Source organism: Hippopotamus amphibius, chromosome 3 (genome assembly GCF_030028045.1).
Source record: "Hippopotamus amphibius kiboko isolate mHipAmp2 chromosome 3, mHipAmp2.hap2, whole genome shotgun sequence".
Lineage (NCBI taxonomy): Eukaryota > Metazoa > Chordata > Mammalia > Artiodactyla > Hippopotamidae > Hippopotamus > Hippopotamus amphibius.
In genome coordinates, this window is record NC_080188.1 from 30462062 (window position 1) to 30481590 (window position 19529).

At 37.3% G+C, this 19529-nt stretch overlaps 1 protein-coding gene and 1 pseudogene across 6 annotated transcripts in view; both read left to right on the forward strand.

Moving 5' to 3' along the window:
* The first annotated feature begins 2428 nt into the window (after positions 1-2428).
* Positions 2429-19529, forward strand: part of CEP135 (centrosomal protein 135) — a 68524-nt gene continuing 51423 nt past the window's right edge. For 5 of the 6 annotated variants that reach the window (XR_009052820.1, XR_009052819.1, XR_009052821.1 and 2 more), the window contains exons 1-8: positions 2429-2618; positions 7273-7428; positions 8989-9179; positions 9910-10077; positions 12280-12421; positions 14511-14595; positions 17145-17273; positions 19305-19520. Coding sequence is in view for 3 of the 6 variants with exons in the window: in XM_057729322.1 (XP_057585305.1) it covers positions 7316-7428; positions 8989-9179; positions 9910-10077; positions 12280-12421; positions 14511-14595; positions 17145-17273; positions 19305-19520 (1044 nt within the window). In the remaining 3 variants the exon portion in view is untranslated. Of the gene's footprint in view, positions 2619-7272; positions 7429-8988; positions 9180-9909; positions 10078-10616; positions 11498-12279; positions 12422-14510; positions 14596-17144; positions 17274-19304; positions 19521-19529 lie in introns of those variants that run through there. The other variant, XM_057729323.1, reaches the window with a different exon arrangement.
* Positions 3202-6338, forward strand: LOC130848424 (protein SET-like; annotated as a pseudogene).

Here is a 19529-nt window from a genome sequence, read left to right on the forward strand (position 1 = left end):
GCTGAGAAGTCTGTGTCCTGCTGTCCAACTGCTTGCCAGTCCTCAAATGTTATTGATCTTGTCTCCTCCACTATTTGTTCTAAAGCCTTTTAAAAGGTACCTTTAAAATTCCTTTACTGTCATTTTAGAAGGATGAAGAGGGAGGGAGAGAGGGAAGAAGGCTGAAGCTAATGTGTACATTTAATCCGCCATCTTTAATTAGAATGATGCAAAATTTTTATCTGATTTGTACCTTGATTCAGTTCTGGAAAATCCTTAATGACGATCTCTACAAACACTGCTTCTCTGCTGAGTTAGTTTTTCTCTTCCTATTGTGACAAGTCACCATAAACATAGCAGCTTAAGACAACACAAATGTATTACCTCTTAGTTCTGTAGGTCAGAAGTCTACCTACTTCTGCTGCCAAAATCAAGGCGACAACAGCCTGGGCATTTATATGGAGGTAAGAGAACAGAGGAAGAAATATGCTTCCACTGAATTGCATCTGAATTGCTCATTCAGGTTGTTGGCGGGAATTCAGTTCCCTGTTCCTGGAGGGCTGAGTTTCATGGTTCCCGTTCAGCTCTCCTAGGATTCCCGCATTCCTCATCACACTACACCCTCCATCTTCAAACCCCCAACACCGTCAAGTCCTGCTCACAGTCATCTGCTTTTAAGGGTTTGTGCAAATGCATCGGGAAATTTTCCCACCTGGAAAATCCAGGACAAGCACCCTATTTTAAGGCCTTTAACAACTTTAATTATATCTAAGTCCCTCTTGCCGTGGAATATAACATATTCATTGGTTCCAGAAATTTGGGTGTGGACATCTTTGGGGGGGGGTCTGCCTATCATAGTTCTGGGGCCTTCTTTAAGTCTCTCAAGCTATTATTTGTATTTCTTAATTGCTTGCTAAATATACTTCTTTGCACTGGATTCTAGGTAAATTTTCTAATTCTTTTAACTGCATCTAATCTATAGTTCATCCCACTTAATGAAAAAAAATTTGATGACTGTATTTTTAATTTCCAACTTTCCTGATTGATTCCCTTTCATATGCATCTGCTCTTGTTTCATTTAACAATTCTTGTTCTTTCTAATGGCAGTCATTCCTTCCATCTAGACCAGTGGTTCTCAACCAGGGGTGATTTTTCCTCCCAAGGGACAGCTGGTAATGTCTGGAGAGATTTTTGATTGTCCCAAAAATCTCTCCAGACATTGGAGAGATTGCTACTGGCATCTAGTGTGTAGAAGCCAAGAATGTTACTAAGCATTCTACAATATACAGGACAAGCCCTCTAAAACAAAGAGTTATTCAGCCCAAAATGTCAAAAGTGCCAAGGTCAAGAAACTTTGATCTAGATCATGTTACATAAATTCATTTTAAAGGCTTCATCAGACTCTTTCACTTCATCTGGAGAGAATTCATGTTTTAATGTTTTATTTTGTTGGCTATCTTTGTTAGCATTAGATTTCGTCATTGTTTTTGGTTTGCAAGCTCATTTTCAGTGAAAGGTTATTTCTTTTTCACTCTGCATCTGGCTCTCCCTCCTCCAATTATCAGCTTCGAGGGTGGCCCCACCAGGATTGCCCCACAATTCATAAAATAACTTATGAAAGCATGTGGGAAAACAGACAAGGAAATGATTAAAGCAATATATGAAAAGGATACAAAGTATTCACAACGCACAGAGCAGTTAGTTGATATCCAAAGATTAAGTACGTTTTCAGAGTGGAAGTCCAACTTGGGAGAGTAGTGAATAGAAAGAAGGAAATGAGCTCCTCTCTGATCATCTAGTTTTCACGCAAGAAATAGAATTCTAGAATTTGACCGTGTGTTTTCTGTATGTGCGCAGGCTCTCTATAACCAGTTGATTTGAATTTAATTCCATTCACAAATGTTTGTTGCAGTAGGTCCTAGGGAAACATAGCTGAGTAGAATAATCTTGACTCAAGGAATTCACAGTTGGGGGAGGCAGGAAGAGACATATAAACAAATAATTGCGTTTTGACGGGGTGAGTTATAACGCATGGGATCCAAACATAATGATGGTATACTCATCATAACGGGATGAGTATAATATAAGGATCTGTATACATCGGGGACATGGGTGTGGGAGCAACAACTAATTGTGTTGGGTGGTTGTCAGGGAAAGCTGCAAAGACAACCAGATATTTAAGCTGGAGTTTACAAGGTGAGAAGGCGTCCCCCTAGCGGGTGAAGGCTAATCCGCTGCAGGGACGACGTGGGCAGGGATTTAACCCCGCGCCCAGAAGGTCAAGGCACCCCACCAAGAGGAGGACCCCATCTCCAGAGCCCGCTGAGGTTCGGGTTTCGCCGGCCGCCAGGGGGCGCCGCAGCCTCGCGCCGTGCGGGCCGTTGCGTTTCCGGGCACCGGGGCCCAGCGCCGCCATCGCTCTCGGGCGCGTCCCCGCCGCGCGCGGCGAAACGTCTGTCGCTCCCGTTACCGAGGCAACCGCGCCGCCTCCTCCGCGCCTGCCCCGATCGTCTCTCCGCGCCATTTTCAAACTGTGCTAGCACCGGAGCCGGTGTCTGGGACGGAAGGAGCCAGCGAGGGAGACGAGGCGCGAGGGGGGATGCGACCGCAGGCGGAGGGAGCAGCGGCCGGAGCAGCGGGTGAGCGCGGCGTGGGGCAGGAGGGCCGGGCGGGGCGGTGCCTCTGCCTCCCGGGCGGTCCCCGCGGGCCGGGCCCGGGCGCTGCCGGGAGGGAGGCCGCGCGGCCTCGGGAGGAAGTGGGGCCGGGGCGGGCGGGGCGCGGAGACTCCCCGCCGAGCCGCCGCCGACACGCCTGCCCTTCAACAGCGGACGGCGGAGCTGCGGCCGGGAGGTGGGCCTGGGGCTGCGGGAGCCCCCTGGTTCCTCCTGTCCTGCTCGCCACGGCTGTGTGTGCGGTCGCCGCAGATCCGCCTCCTGCTGACTGATGGGCTGATTGAAAAGTTAGAATGCCTGTGTCGCATAAGAATCATACAGGCCCTTTGTGAAAAACAGAAGTGCCCAACAGCGTAGGACGGGAGTCATGTATTAACCTTTGTCCAACGCCTCAGTAAACATCCCCTCTTTCTTCCACTCTGCAGTTTTTAGTTCAGTGAGGGAAGACTCCCGAGATAACCACAGCTGAGGTTGGTTTGGGGGTTTTGTTTTTTGTTTTTGCTCCTGTGCATGTATACACACAGGATATTTTGTAAAAATAAGATACAAGATGTACTGGCTTTCAGATCCACCCCCTAGAGTTAAGCAAGTGGATGGCTCTAAACACGTATGCGTGGAGGACCTCCAGACTTTACTCTTTATGTTGTTTTGCTAGAAACTTTCGATATAACCACAGTATTTAGATGATGGAGATGTGGGTGGTGGTGAAGGACAGCAGCCCAGGGATGGGGAAAGCCTAATACATGTTTTTTTGTCCTTCTTGGGAGGATTTTAATTTTTTTTTCATCTGTCCTGTGTGTTGATGATTTTTTGATTCCTATTCTTAGTCTCCCAGTCTCTCTCAGAAGGATGTGAGGAAGTATTATTTCTGGGTAACCAAAGTTGGTACCAGACGAAAAGGAGAAGTGTTTGAATGGTGAGGCCCTGCTAGTTCTTGGTTCGACAGGTGCATTTCTGATGTCTCCAGGACTTTTGCTAGAACCCCCTGCATCAGTCAGGTCCCTCTTGTGGAAGGAACCTAGCAAGAACCTAGTATAGAATGGAGACGTCATTCAAAGAAAAGGCTAGCAAGAGTGTGTAGAAGGAAAGATTTGAAGAAAGGAGTAATCAAGGAGAGGTACTAATTTAGGAGTGATTTGGTCAGTGGAGGCAGCAGAGTACAGAAACCAGAATGCTGGATCAAGATTCAGGGGACCAGAATGCCCCCCTACTTTGTGGCCTTGTGGTTTGGGAAAAGTTACTCCCTTGTGGCAGCCTTACCTCATCTCTGAATAGGGAGCATGTCTTAACAGGGTAGTTGTGAGGATCAAATTTTGCATGTATTCATTTGCATGCATGTTTTATAAATTGTGAACAACAGTAGAGATGTAAAACAAAGTTTTTGTTTGCTTTAGAAATATGACTACTAGGACCATATTTACCTGGCAAAGATTAGAAAAGAGCACATTTTTCTAAAGAAGTGATCTTTGGATAACTCCATTTTAGGGCAGATAGATAAAATATTCATAAATATTTAAAAAGACAAGGACAAAAACATGTACAGAGATACTAATACATTTGTCTTTTTTTAATCTAAGTAAAATTTACATGGTGAAATGCACAGATCTTAAGTGGACTGCGTGAAAAGCTTTAATGTATGCACTGGTGTAGTGTCTTGTCCCCATCAACGCAATATTTTCATTACCCCAGAAAGTTCCCTTGTAGCCCTTCCGGTTAGGCTCCACCCACCCCCCACAGCCATAGACCACTGCTATTCTAATTTCTGTGCACATAGTTTAATTTTGCCTGTTCTTGGACTTCATAAATGGAACCATGCAGTATATGTATGTGGCTTCTGTTGCTCAAATAATGTTTTTAAGTTCATGCATGCTATTGACCTGTATCAGTAGTTCCTTCCCTTTTATTCCTGAGTGATATTACATTGTATAGGTATAGTTTACTTATCCTTCCTCTGATGTTGGATAAATAGGTTGTTTCCAGTTTGGGGCTATTCTGAATAAAAAGCTGCTTCATATATTCTTGTAGAGTCTCTTTGTAGATGTCTATTTTCATTTCCTTGAGTTAAATACCTTGAAATAGAATTACAGAGTCATAGGGTAGAAGTATGTTTAACTTTATGAGAAACTACCAGACTTTTTCCATAGTGATTTTACACTCCTGTCAGCAATGTGAAGATTCCTGTTACTCCAAGTCCGTGATGACATTTGGCATTGTACCTTTAATTTTAACCATTCTAGTATGGGCAAAATTGTATCTCATTGTGGTTAAGCACCTTTTCATATGATTATTCCCATTCAGATATCTTTTGCAAATCTTAGCCCATTTTCTTATTGGGTTGTCTTTATTATTGAATTGTAAGAGTTCTTTCTGTATTCCATATACAAATCTTTTGTTAGATATTATGAATATTTTTCTCCTACTCTTTTTGTTTTGTCAAAAGGGTATATTTTGATGAGCAGACATTTTTAATTTGAAGAAATCCAGTTTATCAAATTTTTCTTTTATATTTGTTAGAAGAGGCTTCTCTAAGTATTCTCTGCCTGTCTCAGGCTTGGGGTAATATTCTTGTTTTTTTCATAGAAGCTTTATTGTTTTTAACTTTTGCATATAGATTTATAAGGAGATGTTTATTTTAATGCAGCAATGTGAATATCATAAGCATTGGATTTAAATCAATTTAAATATTCCAGAAGGCTGCCTGTCTGTAAAGAAACAAAAAATAATTGCATCATATTAAAAAAATTCTTTTCTTCTTGAGTTCTCAGAGCTCCAGGTACAAACCTCTTCCCCTGGGTGGATTCTTGCCTTTTCTCCCAGCGTGGCCCCCAAACACCAATCTACACTTCCACCCCAAGCGACGAAACCAAAGAAACCAAGACTGACCCCTACCTCTGGGTCAGAGACAACGCCTGCTACTCCGAACCTGCCAAAGGAAGAAAAAGAACAGCAAGAAGCAATTGAACATATTGATGAAGTACAAAATGAAGTAGACAGAGTTAATGAACAAGCCAATGAGGAGATTTTAAAAGTAGAACAAAAATAGGACAAACTCCACCAACCATTTTTTTCAGAAGAGGTCTGACTTGATCGCCAAAATCCCAGATTTTGGGGTAACAACGTTTGTTAACCATCCACAAGTGTCTGCACCACTTGGGGAGGAGGATGAAGAGATGCTGCATTATTTGACAAGAGTTGAAGTGACAGAATTTGAAGATATTAAATCAGGTCACAGAATAGACTTTTATTTTGATGAAAACCCTTACTTCAAAAATAAAGTTCTCTCCAAAGAGTTTCATCTGAATGAGAGTGGTGATCCATCTTCAAAGTCCACTGAAATCGTGGAAATCTGGAAGGGATTTGACGAAACATTCAAGTCAAACACAGAATAAAGCCAGCAGGAAGAGACAGCATGAGGAACCAGAAAGCTTCTTCACCTGGTTTACTAATCACTCTGATGCAGGTACAGATGAGTTAGGAGAGGTCATCAAAGATGATATTCGGCCAAATCCATACTACTTGGTTCCGGACATGGATGAAGAGGAAGGCGAAGGAGAAGAAGATGATGATGATGAAGAGGAAGAAGGATTGGAAGATATTGATGAAGAAGGGGATGAGGATGAAGGTGAAGAAGATGAAGATGATGATGAGGGGGAGGAAGGAGAGGAAGATGAAGGCGAAGATGACTAATGAAACACTGGTGGATTCCAAGCTTCCTTTTTTAATTTTCTCCCGTCCCTGGGAGCAAGTTGCAGTCTTTTCTTTTTCTTTTTTTTTTTTTTCCTTCTTGTGCTCAGTCACCCTGTTTTTGAGATCTCTTTTCTTCTTTATACCATGGTTCACAACCTATTTGAGGGGGAATACCTTGAGCAGAATTCAGTGGGAAAAGAGTTTCTACCCCGTTTCTGTTCCAAATTCATTTTTATCCCTTCCTATCTCAAGAAAAACTTTATGGAATCAACAGCACCATGCTCTTTGGGGAAAAAGAAAAACCGTCTGCTCCCCTAGCTCTGCTGGACGCTGGAGGGTGCTAGGCCCCTGTGTAGTAATGCATAGAATTCTAGCTTTTTTCCTCCTTTCTCTGTTATTGGGCTCAGAGATTACACTGTGTCTCTATGTGAGTATGTACAGTTAGCATGTATCTGTCTACTTTCTCTTGTTTAAAAAAAGAGAAAAAAACTTTAAAAAATGGGGTTATAGGTCAGCAGAGTGTGGATTTGAGATGTTTGGGTGGGTTAAGTGGGCATTGTGACAACATGGCTTCCCCTTTGGCATGTTTAATTGTGATGTTTAACGGACCTCCTTGCAGTTTAAGATGACACTTTTAAAATAAAATTCTCCTGATGATGACTTGAGCCCTGCCACTTCATGGGAGAATCAGCAGAACCTATAGGATCTTATTTGCAATTGACATTCTCTATTGTAATTTTGTTCCTGTTTATTTTTAAATTTTTCTTTCTGTTTCAGTGGAAAGGAAAGATGATGCTCAGTTTTGAACGTTGAAAGTGTACAAGTTGCTTTGTTACAGTAAAACTAAATGTGTACAAAAAAGAATTCTTTTCTTCTTAACATGAAACAGTAATAACAGCTGTTAATAGAATGATGTTTCACTCTTTTCTTTTAGGATTTTAATTTTTGGAAGTGAATAAAACTAGTTTGGAGACAAGATGACTACAGCTGCAGAAAGAAAATATATTAATATTAGGAAAAGATTGGATCAGTTGGGATACCGCCAGACTCTGACAGTGGAGTGCTTACCTTTGGTAGAAAAACTTTTCAGGTAAAGATAAAAATACGATTCTAAACCTGTGTGATCCTTAATCCCATTTATCTAGTTTCTGATTGAACTTCATGCTTCAGTAGAGAAATGGGTAGATTTTTTTAAGTCCTTAAGTCATCTGAAGCTTCGCTAGTCTTCTTAGATTCTACTCTGCTGTCATTAACCCAGGGCCTCCACATTGCAAAACTCTAGGGTCACCATTCACACTATACTATTCAGAGTAAATGTTCCTGAGGGTTTTGTCTGTAAGTAAAAGTACAATTTTTAATGCAATTGTCTAATCTAGTTAGGAGTTCTATAACTGCTTTACTCATTGATTTTTTTTTTATTGAAATATAATTGACTTATGTTAGTCACTGGTCTCTAATTACTGTTACATTTATAATGCTTCTCTAATGTGGTTGACCATGACTTTAGCTATCACGTGTTATTTTAGCTGAAAGATTCTTTGTGACTTTTGTTCTTTTCTACATGAGTTCTATTACTGTGATCTGAGACTAGAGTACGGAAATGGCCTAGGAAGCTTTTGCAGTAGGATTGTAAGTGAGGATGATGGAAGGGAGAGAATGGATGAAAGATACTTTGTGGTCTTTAGTGTGGCCTCCAGAATCCTTCATGATCTAGTACTAGATAGACATTTCAGAGTTACAGGGTAGAAGTATGTTTAACTTTCCGAGAAACTGACAGACTCTTTCCACAGTGATTTTACACTCCTACATCTTCATCTCCCATGTATGAACCACCTGAAGCTCCTAAACACATGTTCACTCTCACCCTTCGTCTGTCCACTTGCTATTATATCTGCCTGTAAAGTCCCTTTCTCCTCTCCCTCCTGCCTTGCCCTTATGCTCAGTTAGCCACATGGCCTGCAGAACTCTGTCAAATCTGCTGCATGTTACCTTAGCTATTATAATTGTTGGAAACTTGTTTTATCTTCCCATTAGAATGCAAAATCCATGAGACTAGAGACTGACTTTATCACTGGCATACCTAGAACAGGCTGAACACATGGTTGGCAATGAAATATTTGTTGAGTTTATCACACAGTATTACAACTTTTGACAAATTGTTAGTAGAATATAAGCTCCATGACAGTGGGTTCTTTACCGTGTTCCCTGCTCACTAAATGTTGATGGAGTGACTATTCCAGTGGTCTATGTCCTTAGAGGTGGGGAACTGATTGATATGTGTTGCATCCCTGGCCCTTAGCATATAGCAGGCATTCAGTAAATGTTTGCTGAATGAACAAATAAGTTTCACAAATTCCACAGGATCAGGTGACTAATTAGACTTGGGGGGTGAGTTAGAGGGGAGATTGCAAGATGATTCTGCCTGCGTATATATGTTTCATAACTTTTAATTAATCCTGTTTTGAGAAATTTTTGAGTATTTCCTAGTACCTTGAAAGACTCCTTAGAGTTTGTTTTTATTTGTTTGTTTTCAGATTTGAGCTCATTTAACATCAACATTTATTTTAAGTCTTTTTAGAAATATGTTTTTAGTTATTAAAAGTTAACGGAATATTTCCTTGTGTTTACATTTTCTGTTCTTTAATATTAGTGATCTAGTTCATACAACAGAAAGCCTTCGGAAATCAAAATTATCTGCTGTGAAAGCTGAAAAAGAAAGTGCCAATTTTGATTTTGTATTGGAACCTTATAAACTTGAAAATGCAAGATTGAGTAAAGAAAATAATGAATTATACTTGGAATTAATGAAACTGAGAGAACAATCAGGCCAACACATTAAAGGTAAAATTTTGTGTTTTTTAAAATGCAGTGTTTTTGCCCCTTTTAATTTTATATGTAGGAAAGGCTACCTTTAAAAATATTGATTAGAAAATGTGATAGTCTTCCTACTAACAGCCCTTGAAATATTGTAGGATTTGTTGAAGAGTTTCCAAGAAGGAAAATAAACTTGCATTCCAAAGCTATATTCATCTTCACTGAATGTGGATTGAATTTTTAGAATTAAAATTGCTGTAGAAAATATTAAATGCTGGTACTGAAGAAATGTTCTTGAAACAACTTTTCTTCTTCTCTTACTGAGAGAAAGCCATGTATCTTTCATTCTGATTCTTTACTATCCCATCTTTGCCCTGGAAGGTAGAATATTCTAATGCTAATCATTTTAGATTTCAAAAGTACAGGGTAATTATACCGCTAACTTATAAAATCTTATATTCTGTAGAAAGCCCTGTCTGTTACCTGGCATGAATTCATAATACCTTAGCTTCATATCCAATTTCCTGGATCAAAAGCCATGATTTATCTTAGGCTCATACTGCAGAAGAAAAATGTAATTCCTTTTTGTGCTTAGTGACTTATTTGCAGTTTTGTTAATAGTGGTAGAAAAGGTATAAGCTTTCTAACAAAGCATACATGAGAATCAGGTGGAGCCTTTCAAATTATTGTGAGTATTTTGTGAAATGGAAGAACTTCTTGATCTGTAAAATATTCTTTGAATCTTTTTCATTTTAAGAGTTGAAAACCACATTGAAAAAGTGTGCACGTGAAACAGCTGATCTGAAATTTCTAAATAATCAATACGTTCATAAACTCAAACTTTTGGAGAAAGAGAGCAAAGCTAAGAATGAAAAAATTCAACAACTTCAAGAAAAGAATTTGCAAGCTGTAGTACAAACTCCAGGTGTGTCTGTTCCCTCTCAAAACAAATTATACACATCTAATTTTTTAAAGATTTTAAAACTGTTGACTGAAATGGGACTTTGGATTTTCATGCTTAGACTTTAGTGTTTGAAAAGATGTATTTGGATAGTCACAAAAACTTCTAAATTTATTTCTGAAGATCCAGCTTATATTCTATACATGTGCGTAGAAATTTATATAATAACAGCTTCTTAGATACAAGTAGTCCAACTTCAATGCCCAGAATTTTATTTCCTTAATCATTAATTTTAATTCTTTTTTCTACTATTATCATTATTATTTTCATTATAAAAGTAATTCATACTCATTAAAGAACTTGGAAATTATGTACTTCCTTATTTCTTAGTTTACTTTACTCTTTTTAGCTTTATGCTCAGTAGTTCTCAAGCAAGAAAAGAGAAATGATGGGGCATGTGCAGAGTTGGTGGTTGTCCAGGCATAAAGTTGGTAAAAGAATCTCCAGTACTAGTATCCAGATCATCGAGATGTCTAAACCATGGGGTTAAGTGAGGAGTAGGAACGTGCTGAATTATGAGACTAGGTAGAGACTGAGGGATTAAAGAGCATGGTGAGGACCAATAGTAATTTGGTCAGAGTGAAGATTGCCATCAGAAGAGAGTTGAAGATCTGGAGGCTGGCACAGTTCTAACCAGTGACAAAGTCCAGGCATAATCATGTTACTGTGTGCCTGTAGCTGAGTGAAGAGGAGACTTGTGAGAGTTGAGGAGTTGTGAACTGAGGGGTCAGTGTGGGTTCTGAGATGGCAGGAAATGAGATGCAGAGGGAGGACCATGAGCCAAAGGCAGAAAAGATGGAGAAATGTGGGAGAAGATCTCAGAAGTAACTAGAAGATTAAGAAAACAAGAAAAAGAAGATAATTAGATTTTCTGAGAAGAGTGGGACAGATTCAAGAGAGATTTAGGAGGGGTAATCTCTACAATCTCGAAACTAATGTGGTAGACTTGAGAAGTAGAGGAATTCCCAGGTTTCTCTTTGAAGTGAATGAGTAGCTGGATGATGGTACTATTTCTTTAAGATAGAGAAGGTGGAAAGCAGAATGGGAGTCCACCCTCTACAAAGGGTGTAGAGAATGTTATACATTCACATTGAGATTTCCAGAATGCAGCAGGATATGTAGATGTTCTCAGAAGTATGATCCCAGATGGAAATTCACATTGGGAATCATTGCAGTATCATGAGAATCGAAGCTGTGAATGTGGTAGGAATTATCTGGTGAGATTACATAGACTGGAAAGAGAGGAGAACCAAAGACAGACCCTAGGAAAGTTGGCATTCAAGGCACAGGTGGAGGAAGAGGGTCTTTGAAAGAAACTGAGAAGGAGCAACCAAGGAGGAAAACCAGGAGATAAGGGAAGAAGAAAACGGTTTACTTCGTTCAGGTATATATACACACAGGTCATTGAAATAGTTTTGACCCAGTTTCTTCATCCTCAAATCAAGAGATTAGGAGTATAAAAAATTTGTTAGGATTCTAATGAAGACAAAGTTGTGGGTTATGTTTGTTCTTTGTGAGGGTCAGTTAGTTTTTCAAGTACATGTCTAATCTTAGCCAGGTACTGGAAAAGGTAAATTATCCATGTGGTTTGGACCAAGACAGAATATATCTAGCCAAAAAATAAATTACTCCTGCTAGTTTTAAGGATAATTAAGATAATTTACTAATTAAGAAATTATACTAATTAAGGGTATACATTCTGCTGTATACTACTTTTGCTTCTAAAAGTTTCAGTTATCTTCTCCTTTGGCATTGCTTAATAAGCATGTTCATTTTAGTTATCACTGCCTTAAGCTCCTCATTAGACACTTCTCTGCTGGTGATGGTTTCTTGAGCTCATAGTAGCAAATACCACAAGGCATACCTAGCTTTTAATCTTGCCAAAGTCTGGTCCCCATCTCATGGAGGAACAGATTAAATCTGGGCATATGTACCAAGCATGCAGAAAATAAAGCTTGTTTTATAACCATGTCTTATTGAGGTTTTCAGGAATGCGTTGTTTAAAGATTGAGTGGGTATTTATATATGAGGGAGAAAACATTTTATTCGTATGTAATATGAGCTAGGGACACACTTTATAACAAAAAGGCTAACCTTCTGAAATATGTAATTCTAAGATGGTGTTTTGTATCCAGTTTTTTTGAAATACACATTTGCTTTCTTTAGGTGGCAAGAAAAGAAGTATTGCTTTCAGGCGCCAGCGTATGCAAATTGACGAGCCAGCGCCTCCCTCTGAAGTCAGTTCTTATCCAGTTCCTCAGCCGGATGACCCTTACATTGCAGACCTGTTGCACGTGGCTGATAACAGGTGCATTAAACAATTCTTTGTTGGCTTTAGTTAATTGATCACTTGGTTACCCATCATTTCCTTGATAGTAGGGCTTCTGTCTTCCTAACTAGCATATCTCTGGTGCCTAGTACAGAACTTTGCACAAGCACTCAATAAACACATTCTGAATGTATTCTGAATATAGAAGGTTTTTATTTGTTTTGCAACTTTGGTTTCAAATAGATCATGTATCTGATGTTTCTGTACCTATTTGCTTTAAAACAATTTAGTGCCATCTAGAGCCTATTTCAGTAGAGTTGCTTTGACATTTAGTTTCATCACCCAGTAAATCTTTTAGACTCTTTATTACTTCAAATTTTTGTCAAATGCCAGTAGACATGAGTAGACTTGTAACTGGCTTTGAAATTCTTGCTTCATGATTCTCTAGCTCTGTATGTTGGTATTTCCTTAAATTGGAATCAGATATAAATTCTGTTTTAATTAAAACTTCATTAAACTCTCTGAAAAAGCCACTATGTAAGTATTAAGGGGATGTAAAGATGAATAAGGTGATGTTGCAGCTTCTTGAGAAGCTTATAACCAGGTAATGAAGGTGAGGCAAGGGAAGTACACAGAATGCCATTAAGAAAATTATAAGAGTTTCAGAGGAGCGAGAGAGCACTAGTGACAGCCTCTGTGGTCATGGCTGCAGAAACAGTTTAAAATATGGAATACGTTAGTGGAAATGGTTAGTGCAATTAGCTTTTTACTTTGTAGGTTATGCAGAGTATGGGGAAGTTTTCTACTTTATTAATCTCAGTACAGCAATAAAAAAGGCATTGGTTGAGACTAATTAGGATCTCAGCTCAGTTTTTCTCACACAGTATTATGTACCTATATTTATATAGTTTTTTATAAACTATATATATAATTTTATATTCATATTTTTATATAAATATAGAAAATTATATAGAGAGATTTATACACATAAATATATATAAATATATAAACATTTATATACATATAAATTTGTATATGTAAATATATGTTATATTTATATGTATAGTTATCTGACCTTAGCCATGAAATATTTTGTGTTATATTCTAGGATTATAAGCTAGGATTTAGACAGTGTGTTAGTATTATTTAAGTTTTTTGGGGGCTACATATGTATCATTTTCTATTTTTTTTTTTTGCTTTAACATTCTTCTTTTGTATCAAACGATCATATTTTCTGTCTTTTTCTTTCACCTTAGCATTCTTCTTTTCTATCACACTGTCATGGATAGCATTAGTCTCTTGATTATCTTGTTTGTTTTAATTTGCATATGCACATTTAACTGTATTCAGAGTCGTTCGTGTATATATAAGTGTGATTGCATACATACTCCTCTCCTACACCTAGACTGGTAGGAATTGTTGGTTCCAATAATAGCAGAGATGAGCAGTGTTTAACCTAACTCACTCTACCCCGTGGAAAATCTCTCTTTAAAGCAGACCTGGCTTCAGGCTTTATTTTTCCAGTATGAAAGTGGTTGTGTCATATTTATGTTAATGCTTGGCAAAGTTTGATGTTGTACAAATACATTTGGGTAGTTGTAGAATTCAGATAATTTAGACAAATCTTGATTCTCTTAGAATTAGCGAGTTCCAGAAAGGAGTAGGTAGTTACCTGGAAAATTATAGTATTTCTCAATATTTTTCTTCTCTCTAGGATTGCAGCACAGTTTATTAGAAAATACAGGGTCATATAGGGTCAGAAAACATGTAGGGTCCCTTATTGCACTTTATAGTATTGTGAATTTTGGACTAGACGCTTCTTTCCTGAACCTAAGAATTGGCAACAGTACCTGGAAGAGTTGTCCTAAGGATCAAAATGCAGTAGCAGGCATAATGTATCTGAGTTTCAAATTATTTACCACTCAATTTTTTTATCTATTCTTGTAAAATTAAATCTCCAAGATGATGTACTCTATGCTGTGGCTTTGGAACCCTTTGGTACAGCACCTCCTACCTCACTGAGAAACAAAAAGTAGAGGGTTTTTAAAAGAAGACATCTAGTTTCACTTCTTGTTATTTTGTATTTCTTAACAAAAATATATTGGCATTAGTTATAAATGTGTTTCAGAATTCAAGAACTTCAGCAAGAGGTCTACCAATTACAAGAAAAGTTAGCAACGATGGAAAGTGGACTGAGAGATTATAACAAGCAGGTAGGATTTTTATTCACTTGCATAGTAGGGATTGAGATGGGTGTGCTGTGACTGTAAGTGGAAATAAGTTCTATTTGATATTACTGATACTGAGTTTTTAATACAGCTTTTCTTTTTCATAAATTTGTTAATATTTAGAATTCATAGATGGAATGGCTTAGATGGCTTTTCAGTACATTCCCTTCATTATGCATTGAGGTGCATAGTAGTTTTTTGTTTTGTTTCGTTTTGCTTTTTTAAGGTGAATCATCTATCTCCCCAAATATTGTAACCATATTAACTGTTTCCATCTCAGGAGGTATTGTATTGAAGTGTGTTGTGCTTTGTAATGGCATTTTAAATAATCTTTTAATCTTACTGTAGATTTTGTCATTTTGAATATGTCTCTTTCAAAGTTATTCTTCTGTGTTGCCCTATTTGTTGTGTTTTCTCTCTAAGCACTAGCACCACCTAAAACAGTTTTCTGAAGAAGTAGGGGAATTAATAGATGCAGAGTTAGATTATAACTTTAATAAACTTTGTTCTTTTGTACTTTCTGTTAGTGTCTTGGCTAAATTCTGATTTGGATAGTTATAGGTTTTCTTTCTTAATATGCTTACTGAAGTTTAAATTGGGTAACACGTTTTTCATTTTCTGCACATGACTATGTTTTTTTGGAGTGAAGAAATCTGCACATACAAATATAGATGTAACTTATGTGTTGATATAACCATTAAGTTTATAAAGTACTTTGAAGATTACTTGGATAAAATGGTATTGAAAGGAATTGTAATGTCAACCAAAAAACTTACCTTATGGAGAGATGTTGAAGGTATCAGATATGCGCATGAGATGAATAGTATTGATATTTTTCAATTTATATTCAGTCATTCTTTCATCACATTTTTTCCCAAGTACTTTATGAACATAAACTGACCAATCTTTACTCTCTCTGTGAGGTGGCTGAGGTGTTTGGAGAAAGTAACCTGACCCTACATTTTAATTTTTTTTTTTGCTTGAGTTTGTTGGTTCTGTTTTTCTCAGCATATGTTCAGATTTTACTGTTCTCTGCAAGATGACTCCCCAGTCTCTCCAGCTCAAACCTCTCTGCTGAGCTTGAAACCCATATACCCAGCTTGACACTGGGCATTTCCACTTGGATGAATGCTCTCTGTACACGTATGCCTAGTACTGAATTTGCCAGCCTCTGTCTCAAATCTGTTTTTCTTCCTATATTCTCTGCTTCGGTTGGAAGCATCAGCATCTGCCCAAGCCAGCATTCTATAGTCTCTCTAGATCTCATTCTCCTCCTGTCACATACCACTCACCATGCTGTGTTGGTTCCTAGTGCTTCCTAAACTTATTTCTTCTGCTCTGCCCTATCCCACTATTTTATTTTAGGCCCTAATCGCCTCTCATATATTCCTACAAAAGTCTTCCTGCTTCTGGTCTTATTCTTATCAAATCCATCCTTTAGTCCAGAGTGATAGTTCTCCCTAGGGAAGTATTCAGTGCTTATCATAATTAGTTCCTGCCTAATTCTTCAGACTCATCTCCAACTCTTAGTTCCCTTGCACCTTACAGTCCAGTCGTACTGAGTCATTTCTACTCCCTTAAACCTATCTCCCTGCTTTATGCTTCTTTGCCACTGCCTGGAGCATCCCTCCTTTCTTCTCTACCCAGCATCATTTATAACTTTTTTAGACTTATTTACTTGATGAGGCCTTCATTAATTTCCACAGTCATGACTATATTATGGAGGCTAAATCATTTTTTCCCCTACTTTGGTACCATATACCTATTTCTGTTATTTTACCATTGAACAACATATCAAAGCAATTCTTGGTTAGCTTGCTTGCTTTCCGTGTAAAACTATGTATGTGTTTCCAAAAGTATGGGCCTGTGTTTTTTTCATCTTGGTATACTTATAAGTGTGCTCAATAGTTGTTTGTTAAATTGAATACTTGGTTTTTGTTTTCAGTTTTTTTGGAAAAGAAAACCAAAGTTTGAAAGTGTGTGGGTTTTTCCAGATTCTTGCATGTGAATTCATGGTTGGTAGTGATGTTTTTGATCATACGCTTTTGTTTTCTAAATAATAGATAATTAAATTTACTCCAGCTTCATATCCTTTTTAATATTGAGTTCCAATAGCAAATCACTTTCCTTTGTGTTTTACATTCATTTGTTTATCCCACATTTATTCCACTACTTCAGTGTAGTTCAGACTCAGTTCCAGTACTTAGTAGTTTCTTTTTATATAAATGTTGCCTAATCTTAGAGGAGGAAAAAAAAAACAAAACAATTAAATTAGGAAAAATCTCTTCACTAAAAATACTTATGAAACCTATGTTGACAATTCTTAGGTTGATAGTTTCTGTGTATGTTTTTGCTCTGCATGAATGCATTTCATAATCCCATTTATGTGTGGGTATATATATAGGAATGTTAATCTCTTGTATATATTGTGGGACATAAGAAAAATGGAAGTATATCCAAATAAATGTTTGTCCAGTGTTCATTTCAGTTCAAAACCAGGTTTTTAAAAATGATGCGCGACTCTATGTCTTCAGATTGAACTAAGAGAACGAGAGATAGAACGACTGTCGGTTGCATTGGATGGGGGTCGCTCCCCTGATATCCTGTCTCTGGAAACTAGAAATAAAGCCAATGAAAAGCTTATTGCTCATTTAAATATTCAGGTAATGACTTTTATAATTATTTCGCTGAGCGTTTAAAATCATAAGTGTTTATAATGATCTATGGGTTTATAAAAGTGACAAGGTTGTTCACTTGGCTATTATTTACAGTGTAAAAGGTTTGATAGAGTCAAAGTATCCAAAATTGGGTGCAGCCATTGAAAAATCATGTTTTTAAAGAATATTTAATGAAGTAGGAATATGTACACGATGATGTTAAATATTTAAAAGAAGAGAATAAACCATAGGTAAAACATAACCTTCAGTTTGCTTTAAAAAAAAATGTGTATATGCATTCAGAGAGAGAAAACACTAGAAGAGAATATGCCAAAATATACTAACGAAGTTTATCTTTGTATGATGGGATAGTCTTCTTTATGATTTTCTCCATTTTCAAAATTTTTATGACTGTATTTCTTTTATAATATAAAAAGATGATTTTTAGAAATAAATATAAAAATTAAACGTATGGTTTCATTTACCTATGGAGTGGTTTCCCTTGCCATGCGTTTGACCTAAGAGTGAAAGAATAAGAGACTTCCATGAAGCATGACAAATGACCTTTAGAAATTTATTTATTTTTTAATTGAATTATAGTTGAATTACAATGTGTGTTAGTTTCTGGTATACAGCAAAGTGATTCAGTTATACATATTACATATGTATTCTTTTTCGTATTCATTTCCATTATGTTTTATTACATGATATTGAATATAGTTCCCTGTGCTATACAGTAGGACCTTGTTGTTTATTTTATATATGACAGTTTGTATCTGCTGATCCCAAATTCCTGATTTATGTCCCCCATCCCCTTACCACTTTGGTAACCTTAAGTTTGTTTTCTATGTCTATGAGTCTGTTTTTGTTTTGTAAGTTGATTTGTATTTTTTTTTGATTCCACATGTAAGTGATATCATATGGTATTTGTCTTTCTCTTTCTGACTTACTTCACTTAGTATGATAATCTCTAGGTCCATCCATGTGTCTGTAAATGACATTATTTAATTCTTTTTTATGGCTGAGTAATATTCCTCTGTGTGTATGTGTATGTATGTACACCACACTTCTTTATCCTGTTGATGGACATTTAGGTTGTTTCCTTTAGAATTTTTTTTTTTAATATTTCTTTATTTGGTTGCGCTGGGTCCTAGTTGTGGTAGGTGGGCTTCTTAGTTGCAGCTCACCAGCTTCTTGGTTGCGGCATATGAACTCTTAGTTGCGGCACGCATGTGGGATCTAGTTCCCTGACCAGGGATCAAACCCGGACCCCCTGCATTGGGATTGCAGAGTCTTAACCACTGAGCAACCAGGGAAGTCCCATCCTTCAGAAATTTAGATGTCACTGCTGCCTGAACTGCAACCAGAAAAGAGTAATTCCCAAATATCAGCTGGAGCTCTCGAGTAGTGCTGTTCAGTAGAAATAAGATATGAGCCACATATGTAATTTAAAATTTCCTAATAGCTTGATTTAAAAAGTAAAAAGAAAACAGATGAAATTAATTTTAATAATATATCTACCTAAAATATATCCAAAATATTATCATTTCAACCTGTAATTAACGTTGTCAAATACCATTGCGATATTTTACTTTTTGTACTAAGTCTTTGGAATCCTGCTTGTGTTTTACGTTTACAGCACATCTCTGTTTGGACTAGCCACATTTTAAGTGCTCAGTAGCCATGTGTCGATGCTAGTGGCTGCTATATTGAACAGCACTCTAAACTAATAGTATCATCATAGTGATAATGATATATTTTATGATATTTTTAGAACTCTGTATTGGGAAGAAGTTCACACAAATTTCTTATCCTTTCCTTCCATGCTTGAAAATTGAAGACAATGGATATATATTTTTACTAAACCGCAGACTGTCAGTTTTGCAAATCAAAATGATATAAGTTTGCAAATTAAAATAGCTGGGGCTTTAACTTTCAGTATTTTAAAAAATATAGTATTTTGAAATATTTTGAAAGTTCAATATTTTGATAATTTTCCACTTTATATACCTTATGAATTAACAAAATTCAATTTAGGTTGACTTTCTTCAGCAAGCTAATAAAGAGCTGGAAAAGCATATACAAGAGCTTATGGAAACCAAGGAAACAGTAACTACTGAAGTTGTTAATTTAAGTAACAAAAATGAAAAACTCTGCCAGGAATTAACTGAAATAGACCAGTTAGCACAGCAGTTGGAAAGACATAAAGAAGAAGTGCTTGAGACTGCCGACAAAGAACTCGAGGAAGCAAAGGTAAGTCTA